This window comes from Thunnus albacares, chromosome 3 (genome assembly GCF_914725855.1).
Source record: "Thunnus albacares chromosome 3, fThuAlb1.1, whole genome shotgun sequence".
Classification (NCBI taxonomy): Eukaryota; Metazoa; Chordata; class Actinopteri; order Scombriformes; family Scombridae; genus Thunnus; species Thunnus albacares.
The window spans coordinates 4,441,662-4,459,357 of NC_058108.1; the positions used below are offsets into that span (position 1 = coordinate 4,441,662).

Consider the following 17,696-nt stretch of genomic DNA (forward strand, 5'->3'; position numbering starts at 1 on the left):
GTTTGCAAGTAGAGACACTTCAGTAGGCAGTTGTGATTTCACACCTATCAGAATGCAGCCCTCTCCGTTTGTGGATTTGGGTTTCAACGACCTAGACCAGAACCCTGTAATAGGGGGTGATGATGACAACACACTCTGGTTTATTGACACTGATTAACGAGCACCATCAAACCAGAGTGCCTTGTCATCAGACAAATCGAATAAAGACAAGGCAAGTACTGGCCTCTTTGTGCTGGCTGCGTCATGTAGCTAAATGATCGATCACGCTGTGAAGATTCCAGACAAGAGAGCGAGTGAGTAGTACTTCATTGCCGCAGCGCTTGCTGAAGTGATTGCCTGTTTTGTTTCAATGGGGGGAAAATAACAGGGCTAGTCAAACAGTTAGTACAAGGTTTTATTTGTTGTTGTGCAAACCTTCCCTAATATGGAGTGCTCTATTTTGGCCTGTTTGTGGATGAATACATTCATCATGGTGTTCTCAAACATTTCAAATGACCACACCGGCCTTCATAAGAAGCCTAGATAATATATGTACATCCTTGACATTTTTAGAAGATGACAACTGCTACAGCTTATCCGTGATAAAGCGAGTGGAAAAGGACGTCTCTAGTCTAAACGGACATTAAATCAGGCTGTCACACTTAACTGCTTCTGCTACCCTGTGTCCCAAGTCTTTATTTTTGGTCCGTTTCTACCTCTCTCTCTCATTTTCTGCAACTTTGTCCTCTGTCCTCTCCCCTTGGTTCGTCCTCTGCCTCAGTGTCTCTCAATCCACATCACTCACTTCCCTCATTTAGTATGTGGAGAGCATCTGCATTATTTACAGTTGCTCTCAACATGGCACCGTTGCTCTCATCACAGCTCAGAGCTGTCTTTTTAGAAATGCTGCCCTTGTTTTTGAGACTTCAATAAAAAGGTGAAGTTTTTATTAATGGAGCAGATGTGGCTGCTGTTTAAAGGAGTAAAGAAACTGAATTGGTGGAAGGTGAAAGAAAAAGAGCCTGCTGTGCAATCAGTTCTGGCTGTTACTGTATACTCGCTAAGGGATAAGAGAGGTGATGTAATAATTTCAGCTCATTCAGCTTCAGTTATATGCTGCATTAATAAATTAACACACAAATGGCCAGGGTGTTTTTTTCATTTTAAACACTGAATTACATAAGCTTTTATAACCTCGGCCATGTTTGAAAACGTGTGCATTTTCTATCTTGACATTCTCTGTAATTAATTTATTGTGACTTAGTATGAACTGTCTCAAAAGTGAATACACTGCTGACAGACTACATGAAACCAGTAGGTTGCTCAAGTCCGATCACAGACTATTCATGTTAAATAAATGTAGTTACTTGTTTTGTCGAATGCGGCTACACTCGGTCCGGTGTTTTATAACACGTGAAGATTGGTCATTAATTTCAGAGCTGTAGTACTCGCTGTGCTGCGCCGGGCCTCACATTGTGTACGGGTCATTCCAGCTCTGAATCTGCCGACACTCAAAATGTCCTTTTAGGTGATGCGTTTCATAATCCTGCAACTTGACAGTCCTCCACTGCACTGCACTTACTGAACTTTTACTTCAGTGGCTGGCTCTGTGTTCTGCCGCTTACTGCTGCTCACGTTGGTGTAGGACATTGTGCACGTGGCTCTTAAAGTGGCTGTAATTAATATTTTTATATTAACAATTGATCACATGTACAGTACCAGTCAAAGGTTTGCAGCTAAAGAGCCAGATAATTTCCTCAGGAGCTGGTGGAGACCAAAAACAGAGCTAAAAGGAGAGTGAGTATTGAGCTTACATGCATCAGGTGGATAGAGGAGGCGGCGGGGGGGGGGGGGGGCCTCCAACTGACAATTCCTTTCATAATCAATGAATTGGATGGTTATGTTCTCAATGAATTGTTTTGTCTTCAAAACATCAGAAAATAGGGAAAACTAGAGCTGAAAGTCATCTCTTAAAATTGCTTTTCTGTCTGAACAACAGGCGTGAACCCAAAGATAGTCAGCTTATTGTCAGAAAAGCTGCATCTCCTCACATTTGAGAAGCTGCAACTATAAAACTTGGTGTTTTTTAATGAGTGAAATGATAGAAAATAGTGACATTTCCTCTTGATTGATTAATAAGCTACTTGACTTGCAGAGATTTCTCTTTGGTGCTGTGGCTTTTCATCGCCGTCACTGTGTAATTAACTTGTAGCAGTAAACACCTGAAAAACACGTCGTACAGTGGGAGAAAGTGTCAAGAAATAGAAGGAAAACATTTTTTTATATAACATGTCTCACTGTAGCAGAAGGTCGCAGCACATCCTGATAACTGTTCATCTCTGATCTTAAGGTGTGGCTGAGTCAGGCGTTCTCATCAGGGGATTTTGTGTCGGAACAACCTTTTGTTTTGTCTTGGTATGTGTGTATGTTTCCTTTCTTAAATGTGTGTGTCCTTCTCTGACACTGCAATCTTTACACGTATACTATTGTCTAGAGATGCCTTTGACAAGCGGGTGGGGGGGGGGGACTTGGAGCGAACAGATACAGAGGAAGTGAGTCATTGCGTTGCTGCCCCTGTTTAAGTTTCACAGTCAAACTCGTCTACCTCAGAGGACGCAGAGCCGTCGGCCAAGGGCAGATCACCCCCCCTCCATCCCCACCAGCCCCCCCCCCCCCCCCCCGTGCTTACGTTAATCAAAATAAATCAGAAGCTATTCTTATTCATCACCCTTGTCCTACAGTATGTTTAAGCCTATTCACTCTGGTGGGAGTGTCTAATTTTCGGATGATTACAGCTTTGTGCCTCGGGGAGAATTGGCCAATGAAAGCTCTGCTGAGCATAATAATGACCATCACTACTACACCTCGATGGAACACTAAGAGATCCTGAGAATTTACATGTATAGTGATTTATAGTGAAAGATAATTGGAAATTGAATGTTGTTTCACCAGGTGATGGATTTTTCTTTTTTTCAGTGTAGTAATTTTGATTAATTTAATTATGTGTAGTCAAATAGGTGTGAAAATGGATACATGTACATCCAGACAACAACTAGACAACAACAGTAACTATGTGGCTCACAAATAGTGCAAGAGTGTAAGGGTTTGAGTAATTGTTCGAATTCCACAGGCAACAATCTGTTTTTTACTGTTTCTCTTTTTTTTGGTTGTTTGTTCTATTGAGTTTCATGGCGCATTGACAATTTTCGCCCAAGCTATGCAAATCCCCAGCGATAGGATCTGTTGTGTGTGTAGCTGCACGGTTTTGCATCTTTCCACCAGGCCTGATCTGATGACCTGATTGTTTCATTTATTTTAGCAAGTACCTGTAAATACATCAGAGACTCGCAACAGCAGCTCGGTGCTGACACCGTTTCGTGCCCCCTCGTGGGAGCTGATTTGGGTGAGCACCTCACATTTTCCTCTGACAGCGTTTCACAGCTCAGCCAACAGCGGTGACAGGTAAAGGTCAGGGAGAAGAGGGAGTGTGGAATCCGGGGGAATATAGTTGATTCAGCTTGCCTTCGTTACCACTGAAAAAACTGAAGCACATGTGTGGAGGAGAGGAGCACAGAGGGAAGAGAAAGCATATGGTGTTTGAGCAGGAAGCAGAGTGCTGCTTCACTTGTTCACCGCCTGTTGCAGATAAAAGGATTATAAGCATCACCGGCCATCATTAAGCCATCTTTTTTTTTTTTCTGTTCTGTTTCCTCATTTTCCCCATCCTCCTACTTCTAATCTGTTGTCAAAAATTTATGTCTCTTTTCTCCGTCTTTGATTTAACTTCAGCCCATCCTTCTCATTATAACTCCTCAAGTTGCCCTCCTTTGATGCTCACTCTCACTCAGATCCTTTAAAATCATTCATTCCTTTCCATATCCTTACTTCTACCTTTCTGGGTCTTTTTGTCAGTGACAGAAGGGTTGGATTTAGCTAGAGTTTGAAGATTAAAGATCAAAAGTGGACAGAAGTGTTACCTTCAAGGGACAAAGTTGTCTTCATACGCTGAGGAGAGTGAAGTCTTTTTTGGAGCGAGCAGGACATTAAGAACATTTAATGACACTGTGGTGGTCTGCTGGGGAGGTGGAAGCATGGAGAGGGACAGAAAAAGACTCAATAAACCGGTTAAGAGGTCTAGCTCTGTCCTGGACTGATTCCACAGAGGTGTGTGAGAGGAGGATGTTAGTCAAGCTGTTGTCAGTCTTTGACAACGCCGTTTATCCAATATCCAGTGCAATATTTTAGTACAGTGCAACAAACCATGTGTGTATTACCACTGCAGGTCATATCTGTGTATGTGACAGGTGTGTATAGTGTATATATGTGTATACTGGATAAACTTGAGTTTTTATTTATCACTCACTCACTCTTTTCCTTCTAATTCTGAGCTGCTGTAATGAGTGAATTTCCTCTGTGGGGATCAAAAATTTCATTCAAAGTTTCTTTCATTCATTCATTCATTCAAGTCAGTCCACAGTTTATTGCTTGACAAGTATTAAATTGCACGGCAAGTATTAAATTAACCGAACACAGTCTGATGTGTACAAATGCAACACTGTCACATTCATTAAAATAGAGGTAGCGAACTGTGAGTCTGGCCTTTTTATTGAAGAAGTATTATTGTAAGGGAAGCTGACATGACTTTAGTTTGTTTTCTGACCTTTTTCACAACTAAATCTAGAAAATGAGGCAATAAATAAAGGACGAGTTGACTCGGGGCCAAGCAGACAGGCGATTCTTGGTCAGACTCAACTAAATATTGTTTTTTTTCCGTTGCCATGGAGTCAAGTTTCCCACATGCAGAAATAAAGATGCACAGTTGAACTGTACTTACTTGTTTTGAGTAACAAATATACTTCCTGTCACCATTTTGCGCAATAACAAAGCAATGAGAAGTATTCAGACTAAAAATAAGAAGGTACAGGTGGAATGTAGAGTATTGTATAATATTCAGACAGGGTGTTAATTTTTTCAGCTGATGACAATATAATTAAAGCTTAAGTCACGTACAAGTTGACTCTATCTGTAATCTGTAAATGAATGGCTTTGTTGCACAAACAAGTACACAAATTTGCATTTGATATTCATGTATCTCAATGTTACAAGTCCACTTTTGACATTTGCTAACAAAAAATTAACTATAAAAAAAAGCAGGCCAGTTTCTGCGGCGCAAAGTCTGTGTTTCATTACTAGTTCCATTTAAATGACGTCCAACACTTACACAATGTCTTTCAAGACTCGATGCAGACTGTGGTGACTCAGTACTTGAGACCGTAAACACTTGAAACTTGAGGTATAAAGTTCATTCTTGACCTTTGGAACAACAGATGAGAAAACAATCTCATTAGATCCATTTAGTAACTGTTCTGGGGCTTTGGCAGTGCACATGGTGATCATCTAGACAAGAATTCCTTTTAAGTGCTCAGAGAAAAAAAAAATTGAACGTTTACAATTACACGACAAACCGGGCAAACTCCATCTGCTAATGAAGACCATGTGATATAATGGAAAGCTCCTGAACAGCCATTAAAAGGATGTTGTCGTGAGTTTGTTTTCTCAACCTGACACTCGACTTGACCTATGAACATCTGGGCATCTGTACTGACTGCAGTACGTCTCCTGCCTGTTACGCTATGAACTAATGTATAAAAGTTTCCTGTTGCCAAATAATAGCAACTCATCCTTCCTCTCTGTGTGTTTTGTCCTCCAGTACCAGATCGGGCAGCTGTACATGATCAGTAAACACAGCCATGAGCAAAGTGATCGAGGGGAAGGGGTGGAAGTCGTCCAGAACGAGCCCTACGAAGACCCGACACACGGCCAAGGACAGTTCACAGAGAAACGAGTCTACCTCAACAGGTCAGCCGAACACGTCTCTGCTACTTCGTTGTCTGTGTGTGTGTGTTTAATTCATGGCGTCAGGGTTTCCCCTTACACTTTAACGGCAGCTTCTAAGTTTTATGTCTCCTCTGACCCACATGACATGCTGTGTTTATTGGTGGCAAAACAGTTCCTCTGTTTTGCCACCATGGCTAAAAGGTTAGAGAGGAACACTGCCTACAGAAACTTAGACAATGTCAACAGTAAATTCATGATAAAAGGCATTATTCTAAGACTTTTCATGTTGCTACTTAAAAGGTTTTTATAAGTTAATGAAAAAAATATCATTGGTCCATAATCTGATTGTTTACCACTGGGGACTTGTTCTTTTATTTCAGGACTTAGCCATGACCTTTCCCAAAGTGTACAAGTCAAAGTACAAAGTATAGTGGATATCTGCATATCAACAGACTAAGATTACATTCAGCCATTTGATAAGGATGTAAATTGCAGGTTGTTGTTTGAATTTCTTATCCATCACAGCTATATCAACCATACTGATGCATCCTGTGAGCCTCTGTCTGGAACTGTTATGTGTGTATATGTGTGTGGGTGTGTGTTTGTGTATGCATGCAAATAAATGTGTGACCCCTACACAAACAGCACAGAAAACGAACACAAACAAGACTCGCAGGAATCAAAGAGAGAAGACAGAGAATAGGGTGGAGAATGTGTGAAGAACAGAGAGAGAGAGAGAAGAAAAGGAAATGACAGAATGAGAGAAAATAGGGCCGGGAGAGTAAGAAAAGAGAGAGAGAGGGGCGGCAGAGATGCTGGAGGCCATTTGTTTGAGGCACAAATACCTGTGTCAGCGTTCGCTATGCTGGGGAACTAATTATGTTGAGTCAGCATAGCTCCCCTCTGCAGAGGAAGAAAGAAGGCAGGCATAGCAAAAAAGAGGCAAATTGGGTTTCCATTCAGGTATTTTCATTCAGTTTGCTCTTCATTGAATCAGAGAAGTAAGGACATGAATGAAACATTTTGTTAACAAGTTCCTCAATTTCACAGAAAATGTTTTTACACCTGCTTGAGGCTTTGAACACGAGAGAAATCATTGAAGTCGTTGTATAATGGATAAGGCTTGGACTATTGTCTTTTTGCACCAATTAAAAAGTAGATTTAGATGTTCTACAACCACCATACCTGCATTTTTTAAGTCTCCACTGTGTTTTTAAGTCTGAACGGTCTGTATTAAACTTTGTTTTTGTGATATATGACCAAATTTTACAAAATTCAACAGATTAACTAAAACTCTCTTTACACATGGAAGGAATTTTAATAGAGAGAAGGTGAATCCAAACCACCCAAACTCTGCTTTCATGTCCATTTACATCTGCAGCGTACACAGAAAAAGGCATTTGACCTTTCCAGACTAGCTGACACTATGAAGATAAAATGTTAATCTCAGGATTGGGGGGGGGGGGACACTAGATGATGCATAAATAACACTCACTTGGCTTGGCTTGAGTCCTGCTATGAAAAGGGAAAAAGCTCCCTTGTTATAAGCTAGTTTAGTTTTAATTGAATTTCCAGAAAATCTGCAAAAGAAATTGCAAATTAATGTGTGTTTCCATCCACTGCCATTAAGGGAATATTAGGAGTTGGTCGTTGAAATAAAGTCCTGATGGTGCTAATCCTCCAGTCCATTAAACCACTGCAGAAGTCAAGCATAATTGACTTAATATGATCAAACAGACCAGAGAAATTTCCTGCCTGTGGTGTTTTTGACCTTGGTGTTAGTGAGCACTGCCTGATTCTTTGCATTAGCAAAGTGAAACAGAGGAAAACTAACTCACACATAATGGTCAGAAGACACTTTTAATGACCAGGTCTTTCTACATGACCTTTACTCCAGTCCAATCACTGACACCTTCATAATCCCTGATCCTGATCTAGCTGCAAATTATTTTACCAATGTTTTTAAGTCAGTTTTAAACAAAGCATAGGCTCTGGCTAGACACACCAAAGACTCTTGTCATTGGCTTGCCTTAAGAAAGTTGAGTCCTTTACTAATTCCTTTTATAACCTCAGTAAATTCTGGAAAATAGTTGAATCTACCTCTAACAATACCAGCACTCCTCTATCTGCCTATGTTGTTAATGGCTTTACTCAGATAACTTATAGCCATGAAATCATTTTGCTGCATCTTATCGTTTTAGTGTTGGTCCCAACGGTTTTGTGGAAGAACATAGGTCATCCTTCTCTAATGCTACTGCTGAAGTAAACCACTCAAGCTTATCTCCTGTCTCCAGTAGGATGGGAGCTGATGCTTTATGCAATATTGATGCGCGGAAATCAACGGGTGATGACAAACTGAAAGCATTTGCTTTGAAATTCTCAGCACAGCTAATTTCTGAATATATATATAACTCAAACTTTCAATCGTAGCATTACCTCTGGCATCATTCCTACAGTTTGGAAGACTGCCAATGTTCTTCCTCTCCATAAAGGTGGTAGCAAATCTGAATTGAATAATTATTGTCCAATCTCAAAATTATCTTGTCTTACAAAAAACATTTGAGTCACATAATTTAATTCTTCGCTTTCCATGCTAACTCCATTTCAGTCTGGTTTCAGGCTTAAGCATAGCACTATTTCTGCTACTTTCTTTAGTTATTAACAATCTCAGCATTGGATAACAAACAACACTGTGCTGCTCAGGAGGTAGCCGGTTGTCCGCTAATCGGAAAGATCAGCAGTTCGATCCCCAGTCCCTCCAGTCTGCATGTCGATGTGTCCTTGGGCAAGATACTGAATCCCAAATTACTCCTGATGGCTGCACCAGGCAGTGTGTGAGTGTGTGTATAAATGTAGATTAGATTATATCTCCTGATGAGCAGGTTGGCACCTTGTATGGCAGCCTCTGCCATCAGTGTATGAATGTGTGTGTGAATGGGTGAATGTTGGCAGGCACTGTAAAGTACTTTTAGTGGTCAGAAGACTAGAGAGGCGCTATATAAATGCAGTCCATTTACCATTTTTATTGATTTAACTAAAGCTTTTGAAACAGTTGACCACTCTCTGCTTTTACACCAACTTTCTTCTTTGGCTTTTTAACAATGCTAGCTGCCTGTGGGTTCAAAATGATCTTTCTGAGAGGTCACAGTGGGTCAAAATAGGTAATCTGCAGTCCTCATTTCATTTCTCCCCATTGCAGAGGGAGTTCTCCAAGGTTCTGTCCTTAGACCAGTCTTATTCACTATTTATAAACAATATTATCTCTTCATTGTACAATCGCAACTTCCATCTTTACGCAGATGACACGGTCTCTTATTCCTGTGTAGGTTCTATTAATAAACAAACAAATTAATAAATAAAATAAAACAATAAGAACAATTAAAAGATTAAAAGCAATAACAATTACAATCAATAAAATTAGCAATTAAACCATGGAATTGACTCAGCAGTATTAATGAGGTCAACTTGAAGTTTATTTTTTTAAGTATATTCCAAGTATGTGGGGCACAGTAGCAGAAAGCAGATCTTCCTAACTCTATAGCTATATCTGTGAGCAGGTACAATGGCTACCAACATTTCAAGAGAGCAGGGCTGAGAGATGTGGAGGCTTTTGTAAAATAGCTCTGTAAACAAATAGGAACAAATGCTGATCCCTCCTCGTTGACAGAGCAGACAGGCCAGTTTTTTTTTGGTAAATTAGACAATGGTGTGTCCCATAACTATAAAGTAATAAAGTAATGAATCTTCATGTGGAGTGATATACTGCATCTAAAGGTTTTGAGAGTGGAACTGGCCGCCTGCCCATAAATAATATCCCCGTAATCCAATACATATATTCAACAATTCTTTTTCTTGTGAATAAAAGGAAAACAAGATTTATTTCTAACAAGAAAGCCCAATTTCAATCTTAGCTTTGATAACAAAATGTCAATATGGAAAATGAAGTTTTTCATCAACCCAAACACCTAGATATTTATCTATTATGGTGTTATTAACAGAACAAATTTCAAAACTACCATAGTCAATATTTTTTGCATTCGAAAACAACATCCATTTTTGTCTGTGCACAGTTTAGGACGGGTTTCAAGGTATGAAGGTGTTTTTGAAGGAGGTTAAATGAAAGCGGTACATTTAGAGATTTAGAGTAGTGTATCCATCTCTGTTACAAATCAAAAATACTCACTATTGAATGGCAAAAAAGGAGGAAAACTTCATACACAAAGCAGAAAAAAAACAACATCCGCAGCATATGAAAATAACCAAACTAAGACATGTTGATGAAATTCAGTAAATTAAACAATATTTGTGCGATTACATCATATATTGTAAAATCAAGTAAGATAATTAATGAAATGAACAAAGTGATTTTATCATATCTAACTACTGTGCTGCCCCATTCAACTGGCTATCCATCTGGCTCTGCAACGACTAAACATTTAGCTTTGATTCACCAGCAGGGAAGTCAATCTGGACTCGTTCTGTCACGCTTCAACCACCCCATTAGCCCTCACAATCTGCCTAGCGCTGTACGTCACTATTTGGCCCGATCCCATCCGACCTGAACATTGATTCCAAGCTTGTTCTGTCAATAACCTTCATTAAGAGTAGAGAGGGCACGGTTGATTTTATGATTGAATAAAGTGTTGCCTTTCCTTGGATGAGTTCAACTAAACTAGTTTATTTTTTTATTTTTATTTTTTTTCTAAATACAAATGCCAGCTTTTGCGTGAAAAACTGGGCAGCCACCCACCCACCACGCTTACACGCTTGAACACTTGGCAACAGGGACTCTGTCGCAGCAGATAACTGGCAAAGATTTTTTAAAAGAACAAGGAGGGAACGGGAGAATCAACAGATGGAGGTGTAGGAGGAGTGTCAGTCTCTTTTGTTGGGAGAGAGAGAGAGAGTCTGCCAATACACACAATGTGACCGTCGGAGGCTGTTTTTATTCGCAGCCGTCACGATGCAGTGGGCGCCATTTTTGTCCTTCTTAAGAATTTTTTTTTTTTTCTGTCAATCAAAGGAAGTGGAGATGAAGGCAGACTACATGAAAGCCTGTGTACTTGTGTATTTGACAAGTCTTATGAGTTCTCAATGCAGCCTCAGTTATAGTCTTAGCAGAGACTTTAGATGAAGATCAGAGAATGCCAAACATGCAAACACAAAGTCCTCTGAGTGCACATATTGGCAGTACACTGTACCTCTATGAACAATGAGCACATGGTAGATAATAACCCAAGTCTAGGGCTGCAACTAGAGGAATAGAGGATTAGAGTTTCATGCCAAGAGTTGGATGAGAAGATTGATACCATTCTCATGTCTGTACGCTAAATACAAAGCCTGCAGCTGGTTAGTTTAGCTTAGCATAAAGACTGAAAACAAGGGGAAACATTTAGCCTGGCTATGTCCAAAGGTAAAAAATATCAGGTTACAAACCCCTCCAAGGCTCATTAATTAACACATTATATCTTGTTTGTTTATTTTCTCAATTAGTTGATTGAAGTAGACAATGAAATATCAAAAACAATGAGAAAATTCTCCCCAAAACCCAAACATATTCAATATATTATATGACAAAGAAAGCAGAAAAACTTTTATTTTTCTGCATTTTATTAAATGCAACAAAACGAACTCTTTCAACTCTTCACAAAAAGTATTGAAATATCTAAATACAAGCTTCCAGAGATCATATTTTTGACAGTGAAATAATAGGTTGCACAAAACCAGCACTGTAGATATCACTCGCACTGAAATTGCTTTAAGAAAAGACCCTGTAACATCCAGAATGAACAGGATGAACGATCACAGCAACCGGTTATGATTTCCATGTACACATGTGCATCTGAGTATTGTTTTAAGACAAAATCTGAACCTATCGTTTTAACCTGCAAATGCTAGCAGATCAAACTGAGTCCTCTAAAATTACATTCAATACTAACACGTATGAAACTCAGGATTATAAGATATGAGATCATTTGTTGGTTTCCAGTCTTTAGTTCCAGGTATGTTCAGTAAAGTCCTCGAATAACATAGAGCCTCATGTGCAGAAAAATGTGTGTTCCCAGCCTTTTAGGAAGCTCTCTGCTCACATCTTCCCTCAGTTTCAGTAATCTATACTGTGAGCAGATTTTCCTTTCACAAGTGGAACAAGTTTTTGATGATTGCTACAATATTGGAAGCAATTTCGCCCCCCGTCCCTACTTGGCTGCTGCTACATGCTCACAGCACCTCCTCATCTGTTTCTGTCTCAATGTCTCTCCACAGTAAATTACCCAGCTGGGCTCGAGCGGTGGTTCCTAAAATCTTCTACGTGACGGAGAAGGCATGGAACTATTACCCTTACACCATAACAGGTGAGCGTGTTAGCAGACACACACACAGAGACACAGAGTTTTAGCTGGACAGTCCATTCAATCAATGTGATGCAACTTCTGATTCTCTGATCTCGCACATGTTCGCTCACCACACACACACGATCATTTCTAATCCGGTTAGTTATTACAACACAAACATTTGTTTGGTGTAGAAATGGAGTTCAAGCTGGAATAACATAGCAAAGCACTTTTTGAAAGGTCAGCTTCTCACAACTTGGGTACAAACACTTGACTTGATGTTTTATGGAGTTGGAGTTGTGGGAAAGGATGCAGGTTTTCAAGATGCATAAAGAAGAGCCATTACTAGCATCCGGTCAGTCAGATATTGCTAATTCCCACTGCATTTTTAAACATATGTTTTAAAAAAAACACGCCTCCACCCTATCCAGTCCCTACGCAACTTCAGAGATGTGTTGTATAATTCAGGAAGCTTTGATGCTCAGTTTTCAGCTACTCCGTATGTAATTTCTGAAGGACATACAGCATGAATGTTTTTATCACAGCATGACCTAACTATGAATGCATCCTGAACTAGATGCAAAAGAAGAGCTTTTATAGCATCCTAAGAAAAATGTAAATGAAATGTGAAATGTTGGGCAAAAAGAGGAGGGAGGCTTTTGCAACAGGGATCAATAAAAGATGACCTTTTATCTTTTTTATCACCAAGGTCATAAAAACAAAAAAAAAACACTAGATTCACATTTGTGGGACCTTTTTAAAGATGACCGGATACATATGTGTGATGACGCACCAGTTACACTGTCAGTCACACTATTGCAGCTTTCTGTTCATCATCACGATGTGTGAAGACATGATGTGAGAACGCAAACATGTTAGTGGTATGGAAATGTGTTCAAGCTGACATTTTTTGTTTATACATGTTTACAGTTTGAAGTCATGAAGCAAACGGTCTCTTCTCACACTGACTACGTGCAACGATCGCAGCAATGGTGGAATAAGCTTTAATTTGTAAATCGCCAATATTACAAGCAACTAGTGGTGCAACGATTAGAGCTGCAGCGCCCGGAACATATTTCTATGATGCTTTAATGATCCTGATCTGAGGGAGAAGTGTTACAAGCTGAGGAACATAGATGAAAGGGAATTTCTTTTTGATGAGAGCAAATTAGAGAAAGGACAGTAGCAAGTCACTGAGGAGGGGGGTGATATGAGGTATCATATGTGATAGTCAGTTTTACTTCATGCTGGCAGTTTCTGGCCTTTTGAAAATTTGAGGAGGATGTATAACTCACCATGTTTCTGTTCTGTTCCTCTTCTGCTCCAACCTGATGTCCATGATGTGTCTACCCACCTACACCGCATGTCTGTAGAATACACGGTAAGTATCTATTCATATTTCACTGTCTGCTTTTTTGCATTTGAGTTATTTGTGAGAATGAGTACAGAGTGCAAAACACACTTTTTCACAACCAGTCAAACATGTTCTATGTGAAAAGTGCCCTGAGATAACCCCTGTTGTGATTTGGCACTACATAAATAAAATTGACATGACTCGACAGCTTTTAGAAATCTTTGGAGCTAATCGAAGAGGTTAGAAGAAATATAAGAAAATACATTGAATACTCAAATGTCTTTATGATTTCAGTATGTCTGGCACGTGGGTGCAAAAAAAACGAAATAAAAGTAAGACATCCGATCATCAAAAGTAGCTCAAAGAAGAATATCCACTTCACTTTAACTATGGATGCACACATGACACAAGCTGCTTTACTCAACTGCAGTCCTACATAACATTAAAAAGTGAAACTAAATGGAGACTGCCGCATTTGACTGTGGACTTAGTTTTTCATTCCATTGTGGAAATTTTGTAGGGCCTTTTATATATAGCGCGTAACATTTGCAGCAATAACTGATTTTTTTGGTTATGTGGGTGCAGTGGAACAAGCTGTGAACACAACATTCTCATATTATCACCTTTATAAAGCTGTTATGGTGAATGTGTTAGCAAACAGTCTTCTTATCTACACAGAAACCCCTAAAGGGGGAAAATACCTTGCCCTTTACCTGCTAAATGCTCCACTATGCTCACCAGCTAGCCGCTAGCTTTTCTGCCTGCTCTTTGGTGCTGGGTGGTTAGCGTACAGTGGGTTTATCACAGAGAAAATTGATGCCTGCTGTGGAAGCAGGTTGATAAAAGTGGCAAGACTCGACCAAATGGTACAATAGCATCCTGGAAAACCAAAAGAATGAGCGTAAAGATGTTAAAACACCGTTGAGGTCTGCAGAGTTGGTTGGTTCATCATTCTAAGTGACTTCACAAAAACAATAGATGTTTGAGAAACTAAGTGTGAAAACTAGTGTGACTTTGCTACAATATTTCTGAGCAAAAGCTTCGCAGCAAAATTTTTCAGTGCAGACATTTCCTTCATGATAGTAACAGATATGGTATATGTCTGTGTATATTTGTGTTTATGTGCATGTGGAGGTTAGAGAGAGCTTGTGTTTAGTCTGTCTGTTGCTAAAGCCCCGTAAGTGCTTCCACAATAAGAATAATACATTTCAGTCAGCTTGTTTTTAGTTTAAAGAATCTACAAACTGATAATGTGTCAAATAATACAAATGTATTCGCTCTATAAATGCAAAAAATGTATATATATTGAAGCTTTTGTGGTTCATCCTTTTTAGAAGCTTTTTGAAATTTGTTTAATGCACGCTGCTGCTGCTGCTGTTTGAAGTGTAGCTCCAGTATTTTGCTGTTACAGAATTTTTTTTTCACAAAGGGATTAGGTTTGTTAGTTGAAAAACCTGCATCTTTATGTTTTCAATGATCAAAACAACTCATTATATCCCTGAACACACACACACACACACACACGCACACACACACACCAGTGGGCATGTCCGTGCTAATAAGCAGAACTGCCTGTGTGACCTTTGATTAACCCTTGAAAACACATGAAGCCGTAGCAGAACAAGCTGACACAGTTTTACGACACAAGACACACAAGCAATTAGGCTTAGCTCCGGCACGTCCGTAACGCAGAGTGAGAAATGTCGACGGCATGAGTCACACCGCTTTAGGGTGCAGGGATGAGGGTGGGGAAGAGGAAAATGTTGTGACAGCGGCAGAATGCTCGATATTGTCTTTGTTTATGTGTGGGAGCATCTTGTGATCATGTATGAGTCAGTGTAAATACACCCATGCTGAGATTATTTTTTAAGTAAAGGACTCACAAAGTCTTGAAGAATTGTTTTTGCTTTTGTCATTTTTTGACAAGGAGATGGAAATTGAAATATTGTTCTGTCACAGTCTTGAGTTTTTGTTTTGCACTATACAGGAAGACAGAAAGTTCAAACAGTAGTGTTGAAAGTAGCATCTCTTCCATAGAATACAGTTCCAACATAAAGTAACCACACCAACTAACCACTTCTGCATTATAGCAGGAGGAGGTAAACGAGTCGTTACTTTCTGTCCACCACTTCTGCATTTATACTTTAAAGAATCTGAAAACAACAAAGATAGACATGATGTGTTATGTAGATTAGTTGCTTCTAATTTCCTTTACAAATTGTACACATTTCTCTTTTTTATTCACAGTGCTCATTCCTGCCCAAGTTCTCCATCCACATAGAGACAAAATACGAGGACAACAAAGGATGCAATGATAACGTGAGTACACTTTGTTTTCGTGAAAGGAGCTTTGAATGGCCATTCTTGGGATTTTGTGTGACTGTCTTGTCTTTTTCAATGATACTGTACGCTCTGACGAGGAGTGCACAATCAGTGACAGTTCATGCAACTGGGTTCAGTGGGCAATCCTGTTATAGCACGACCAGTACAAGATCTTTGAGGCTGTTATTAATATTTGAGAGATTAATCGAGTTTAATAATGTTATATTGGCCAATTGTTAATTTTTTAACATAAAGATATAACATAAACATTTAAGGATGCCTTAAATTAGTTGTTTAAAGGGGACATATGAGGCACATTTCCAGGAGGAGGATGTGGGCTGGGCCGGTGCATAATTGTGCACATAATAGTGAGCTGATGACGCATCTTTCTTGCTCTTGTTTTTGGCTGGACTGCAGCCCATATACATGAAAGTCTGACTGACTGAGTGAAGTTACACCATTGGTTGGCCAACCAATGGTGTAACTTCACTCAGTCGCCTCGGCCGAGTGTCACCACTTCCTGTATCCATCCTTTCAAATTAAAAGTGCTCTAGTGTTTCATAAATGGTCCAACCATAAACTAAGTTTTGACCTAGTGCTACCGGCCCACTGGGATTTCTCCTGGTGCTTCCAATGGCCAGTTCAACTATGATATGATGATCATAACAAGGAGGAAGTAGAGGTAACATTGCAAACAAAGTGTTCAGAACAGGCTGAAACCCTGGCTTTTGACTTGCAGGAAGCGTTTTATATACGTTCATCTCAAATTTTGGAACTTTGACCATGTGTGACAGACATCCTACATCCTAACAATATTTAATAACAGATAATCATAAAAAACATCCCTTTTAAGGAATTGTGATGAAGGTATGTGCTGGACGTGACATTCTACAGCTGAAAAATAAACTTGTCAGTGCTCGCTGGTGACACTTTGTCTAAACTATCTCAAACATCTCTTCTTGTTTCCCTTCAGCCAACGTATTCGCCGATACCAATATATCTGTGACAAGCTAATATCAGGCCAGCCAATCATTAATTGTAACACTGCTATACAGAAATCTGTACACCAAAATACATCAATTTAAAACACAAAATCTGACATAGCAGACACATGGTAGTAAACAAGACCTCTACAGAGGCTACATGAGTAAAACCATCCGAGCAAATTTTGGCAACTCATAGACGCTTCTGTGCGATCCATTCGTATCATAAAGCCAACTATACATGAGCTTTGAGAGTCTGCCAAAAACTGCTCCACTTGTTGGACAGCTAATTTCATTTGGGCTGTTGGCCTACTCTCTTTCTTTCTCTCTATATTTTACTCCACTCTCCAGTTTATGGGGGCATTAGTCATCAAATGAAAGGCTGCCATTGCCTGGACAGTGAGGAAGACGAATGGCAGGGTACTGTGCAACAGACAAATTGCTTGAAATATATCATGGCGGGCCCACCAGCAGGTTTATTTTACAGTGTCTTCATATTTTGCTTCACATTGTCAGTGATTTGCCATTTGTATATCGGACGAATGGCTCGCTCTGGCTCGAGTGTCACGTTGATGTGTCTCAGAATAGTTTACACATGTACTCATAAAGCACAGGAGGAGACAAAAATGGACAGACTGTCAGTGTGCATTAGACATGTAGCGATGTTATGGATTGATGCTTGTTTGGTTTGACAAGACAAGGCGACAGATCAAAGACTTTTTAATGAAATATAAAGAACAGAAATCGCCGAAAGCAAATGAGCTTCATGGGTAAAACTAAGACAAATCACAGTTTTGTTTTGCACAAGTGTGTGTGTTCCTCTGTGCATGTGTGTGTGTGTTATTCTATTAGATGCCAGACAGTTTGAGAAGCCTGTGGATAAGAGCG

General features: G+C 39.6%; 1 protein-coding gene and 1 long non-coding RNA gene across 4 annotated transcripts in view; one reads left to right on the forward strand and one right to left on the reverse strand.

Annotated features, from left to right (window-relative positions):
* Nucleotides 1-17,696, forward strand: part of LOC122978858 (cytoplasmic phosphatidylinositol transfer protein 1-like) — an 82,273-nt gene that overhangs the window by 52,800 nt on the left and 11,777 nt on the right. For all 3 annotated transcript variants that reach the window (XM_044345899.1, XM_044345901.1, XM_044345900.1), the window contains exons 2-5: nucleotides 5,690-5,838; nucleotides 12,082-12,170; nucleotides 13,523-13,530; nucleotides 15,751-15,822. In XM_044345899.1, coding sequence (XP_044201834.1) covers nucleotides 5,690-5,838; nucleotides 12,082-12,170; nucleotides 13,523-13,530; nucleotides 15,751-15,822 — 318 coding nt within the window. The remainder of the gene's footprint in view (nucleotides 1-5,689; nucleotides 5,839-12,081; nucleotides 12,171-13,522; nucleotides 13,531-15,750; nucleotides 15,823-17,696) is intronic.
* Nucleotides 13,102-15,737, reverse strand: LOC122978862. The gene is made up of 2 exons (XR_006402758.1): nucleotides 14,217-15,737; nucleotides 13,102-13,516 (listed from the first exon to the last, which is right to left on the reverse strand). It is a non-coding gene; the product is annotated as an uncharacterized LOC122978862 (long non-coding RNA).